General features: G+C 26.9%; 1 protein-coding gene across 1 annotated transcript; it reads left to right on the plus strand.

The window, feature by feature from the left end:
• The first annotated feature begins 3,869 nt into the window (after nt 1–3,869).
• LOC127104602 (non-specific lipid-transfer protein 1) lies at nt 3,870–4,706 on the plus strand. Its single transcript, XM_051041780.1, has 2 exons — nt 3,870–4,274; nt 4,452–4,706. Exons 1-2 carry the CDS (start codon nt 3,925–3,927, stop codon nt 4,462–4,464), a joined length of 363 nt encoding a protein of 120 aa, XP_050897737.1. The 5' UTR covers nt 3,870–3,924; the 3' UTR covers nt 4,465–4,706.
• The last annotated feature ends 582 nt before the right edge of the window (nt 4,707–5,288 follow it).

Raw genomic sequence — 5,288 nt, forward strand, 5'->3', positions numbered from 1 at the left:
TTTGACTTATCACAATATTTATGATATGATCACCAAGTCATTACCAAGCACCATGTTCTTCTTCCATTGTATGCAGTTGCTAAAACTGCTTGATGATAACTAGTTTGTTCCCTTGATGTTTTAGGATTTTGTTCCAAGGTGGAGATTCGTAATATTGGATCGAATTTCAGTCTCAACAAGGGTAGCTTTAGGATTCGACAGGGTCGAATGTGCATGTTGTAGTCGAAGTTTGTTCAAACATGCAATAGTCGAAGATAGTTTATATTATGTTATGTAATAACTATGTATGTCATGTATGAGTGTTATCATTATATATAACATACATATGATAGTAGTCTATAATATTTGCTCTCTCTCACTTGTTAGGAGAGAGGTTGACTATTATTTTTCATTTATAATCATTTAACGCTCAATAAGAAAGTGAATGCAATAGTTGTTATAACCAATTTTGTTTCTCTTTCCTGTCTCTCTCTTCTTCAATTGAGCGCTTTTTTGGTTGATCAAGAAACTCTCTTTTTCTCACAATTTTACTTTGTTCTTGACATCGCTTATCACAACAATAACAAATTTTAAAATATTTAATTTTGAATTTTTTATATTTGCACCCAATGAAGCACACAAATATGATAGGACAATACACATTTTTCTAAAGAGGATAATCATCTAAGTTCACATCAGATGAAAAGAAAAAAGAAAAAAAGTGAAAAATAAAAAATTATTTTGGGTTTTATTCGTCTAAGTAACACTAATTTTGTGAGTGTAATAAAGTTTTATATATCGTGTAACATCGGAGTTTATAATTTTTTTTGCACAAATATTATACTCGAGTGTTTGCAATTTTTTTTTTACATGTTTGAAGTTAAAAGAGTTTGCAATCTTTCCATGATAAAGTTGTAGTTCGGGGTGTGCATGAATATCATTTAATATGAATCAATCCATTTTTATGGTTATGATTTATAAAGCAAACCACTTCTCACAAAAACCAATTTAAAATTCCGAACCGGTTCCGAACTGATTTAAAACCGGTTTTATATAGTTTTGATTTTAATCAAATTATTTAATTTAATTTAAATTTTATTTTCTTTAAATTAATATTAATTTATAAATTTAAAAACATAAACAAAATTTATGAGGTTTTAAAATATTTTTTCTTTTAAAATTTAAAAAAACATACAAAAAAAAACAATTCTTCTTAGAAAAAAAACAATTCTTCAGAAAAAAGAAAAAAAATGGATAAAAAAAATTGGAAATAATAAAATTATATTCTGAAAAAAAAATGAAAATAAAAAAAATCTTTAAAAAAAAGTTATAAAAATAAAAAATAATTTCTTTTCTGAAGTTATAAATTAAAAAAAAAATTCTGAAAATTTGAAAAATAACCTTTTTGAAAATTAAAAAAGTTCTAAAAAAAATAATTAAAAAAAATCTAAATTTTTTTACTGAAAAAAATACAAAATATTTTTTATAAAAAATATTTTTTATAAAAAATATTTTTTTTATTAAAAAAAATAATAATTTTATTTGAAAAAAATATCAAATATAATTTTTTCGAAGAAAAAAAATCCGAATATAATGTTTTTCGTGAAAAGAAAAAAAAAAATTATGAATTTTATTTTTAAAATTTTAAAATATTTAAAATATAAAATTAATTTATAATGTGATAAAACATAAAAACAGACAAATATAAAAATTTGGATATCTAATAACAAAATCAAATTTTTATAATGGATAAAGATTTATATTTGTATAACAAAATGAATATCTAAATTTTTACTTTAGCATTTTGTTTGGTTTTTTAAAAATAGAATAATTTGAATACCAATTTGATTATTAATAATTGGTTTTTTTGCACACCCCTAATTATAGTTGGAAAAATTGCATTTGAGTGTATTATAATGGTTCTGTGTAAAAATTGTAGTATAGAGGATTTACAATTTTCTTGTAAAAATTACAATCGCATAAGAGAGTTTTTTTGTTTTTTTAAATTACAGTATTAAAATATTATTGTGGAGATATTGTATTTGTTTTGATAACATGTGGAGATATTTCTGTTGTAGGTATAAAGTGTCGAACCACTAAATTTATGGGTTGTAATTTTTTTTATAATTATTGTTTGTCTTGCTTTTTTCTGAGAGTATATACGAGATTTATTTTTGCTGTTTATGATCAAAAGAGAAATGAAAAGAAACAAAATTTTTGATCAAGTGAGAAAGATAAACAATGTCCATTCATTTGTTATTTGATCATCTCCCTATCTCCTTATCTCCTTATATATCTAACACAATCTAATAATAATAATAATAATAATAATAATAATAATAATAATAATAATAATAATAATAATAATGAATTTCACTAAGATATATTGGATATGATTTATATATATATATATATATATTATATATATATATATATATATATATATATATATAGAGAGAGAGAGAGAGAGAAGAGAGAGAGAGAGAGAGAGAGCGAGAGAGAGAGAGAGAGAGAGAGAGAGAGAGCGAGAGAAGAGAGAGACGAGAGAGGAGAGAGAGAGAGAGGAGAGAGAGAGAGAGAGAGAGAGAGAGAGAGGAGAGAGAGAGAGAGAGAGAGAGCAGAGAGAGAGAGAGAGAAGAGAGAGAGAGAAGAGAGAGAGAGAGAGGAGAGAGAAGAGAGAGAGAGAGAGAGAGAGAGAGAGCGAGAGAGAGGAGGAGAGAGAGAGAGAGAGAGAGGGAGAAGAGAGGAGAGAGAGAGAGAGAGAGGAGAGATTAATTCTTACTATACTGTCAGTGTAAGATGCTTTACCCAATCGATTCATCACCATCACCCGTTTGTATTACTTTATAGATTTTTAAAATAAAAGTCAAACTTGTTTCAACATCCAACGACTATGATTAACGGACACCGTAAAATCCTTTTACATTATCAGTGTATTTCAATTTTATATATATATATATATATATATATATATATATATATAATATATATATATATATATATATATATATATATATATATATATATATATATATATATATATATATAATTAAAATTAAAATGGGTTAAAACCAAATTCATAACAGTTAAATCTAATATTGAGTTTCTCTATATCCTCTTCTAGCCTTTCGTTCAGAAGTGGTCATGCGTGGGATGTTATACATGCAACTTGGTTCGCAATATTGAAAATTAATGATATTAGTAAGTATCCAACTAACCAATGAAATTGAATTTGCAAAGTTTTTTTTTTAAAAATAATAAAGTAATAATTAATAAAAGACTTAAAAACCACTTAAATACAATTAAATAGACTTAAATAGCAACGAAATGAAATTTAAATTCTATACACTTTTACAATATTAGATGTGATTCGTGTAGTTATTTTAGCCTTTCCAAATTTTATTACTATTGAAAAAGTTTAAGTTTCACACTGAATCCACAAAAAATATGAAAAGAATTTATATAATAACGGTCTCATATTACAAATTGATTTTGTAAGAATTATTTAGGTAAAATTCTAAATTACAATATGATATTATAATTAACAATTGGATTATGAGATTTCAAGCATATACATTCACACACTAAACTAAATGAGAACATTTCAAAATTCACATTACTTAAACATACAATCTAATTTTTTTTAAATATAAAATAACATTTTTCACTTTGATTTTATAAAAGAACATATTTTTTTAATAATTACTTACACTCTTATAATATCAACCTTCACCTAATTCATTTACATTTACATTAAATCCAAGTAAGATTTTATTTGAGTATAATTTAATAATTTTGATGAATGTAATCTATTTAAAATCAAACACATTACCAAAAAGCACCTCTCTTAAGCTCTATATAAACCCACATCTCGAATCACTTATACTCACCAACAAAGCAAAAGCAAAAAATAATTTCTATTTCAATCCATTCCCTAGAGTAGCAATGGCGAGCTTGAAACTCACATGTGTGGTTGCACTTGCACTGCTGTGCATGGTGGTTATCACTGCACCAACGGCAGTGACTTCAACCTCATGCATTAAGGTAAGTGCTTACCTTACTCCATGCCTTTCTTATCTTAGGGGTGGTAGCGGTCCCTCAAAACTATGCTGTTATGGAGCAAAGAAGCTTAACGGGACGGCCGGCACTACCGCCGACCGTCAGGCTACCTGCAAGTGCTTGAAAAGTGCTGCTGGTTTCGTTTCTGGTTTGAATGACACCAACGCCGGAACTCTCTCTGCTAAATGTGATCTTAACCTTCCCTACAAGTTTGGCCCTGATACCGATTGTACCAGGTACGTTTTATAACTTTTACTCTATAGAACTTAGCGTATTTAGAACTGAATTCGAATTCATGAACTCTTGGATTTATACCTGATTATTTTCATTGCATATACTTATTTTCTTTGAAAATGATGATATAATGTAACCTGATTTGTTTGTTTTTCTCTTTTTTGTGTGCTATATTGTAGCATCACGCTCTAAAGAGTGTGTATGAGAGGAGAGGAAGAAGCAGGTAGCATGGCAGTTCTTTCTACCTCAGTATTACCAGCACTAGCTGTATGATTAAATAAATGAAGAGCAATGAAGGCTCAACCTATGTTTTTATCATACTTTCGTGTGTAATTATAATTGTGGTGTGCAATGAGTTATTTCCCAGTTTGTTTGTGGTATTGGTATATGTAATAAAGACATATGATATATTATTCCATGCTATATTTATTGTTCTTGCTCATTGCAAATTATTAGGGCATAGTAATATTATCTGTAAAAGAACAAGACAAATGTTTTGCCATTAAAAAAAACAAGACATTTACATCCACGCGTAGAAACGAAAGTGATAGACTATTGAGTTGTTAGTTAAGGAATCAATCACAACCAACTAAAATTCAATTTATTCAATTGATAAGGGACACTTATGGGGACACTTATGCAACTCCTTACACCTAAAAGAATAGATAATCCCACAACATACATGCAACTCTTTACACCTAAAAAATAGATAATTCGGAAACATACATGCAACTCGTTACACCTAAAAAATAGATAATCCGTTGGTTAGGGATGGAAAAAATTCCATAGAAGTGGGTATGACCGGATAAAATACATCGTGATTATGGATTGAATAATTTAATGGATATTAACATATAAAATAAATGGATATTTAATTATTCGTTTTTTTTAAGGATATGGATATGGATTTGATGGCACCCAAATATGTGGGTATATGTATTTGTTAATAATTAGAAAAATACTTAAATATTCTTTTTAAAATATTATATTTGATTTTTTTTTAATTAATAGTTAAT

This window comes from Lathyrus oleraceus, chromosome 7, assembly GCF_024323335.1.
Source record: "Lathyrus oleraceus cultivar Zhongwan6 chromosome 7, CAAS_Psat_ZW6_1.0, whole genome shotgun sequence".
In the NCBI taxonomy this organism is placed as follows: Eukaryota; Viridiplantae; Streptophyta; class Magnoliopsida; order Fabales; family Fabaceae; genus Lathyrus; species Lathyrus oleraceus.

Coding starts and splice junctions, on each gene's coding strand:
- LOC127104602 (XM_051041780.1), top strand. CDS start 3,925: ATGGCGAGCTTGAAACTCACATGTGTGGTTGCACTTGCACTGCTGTGC.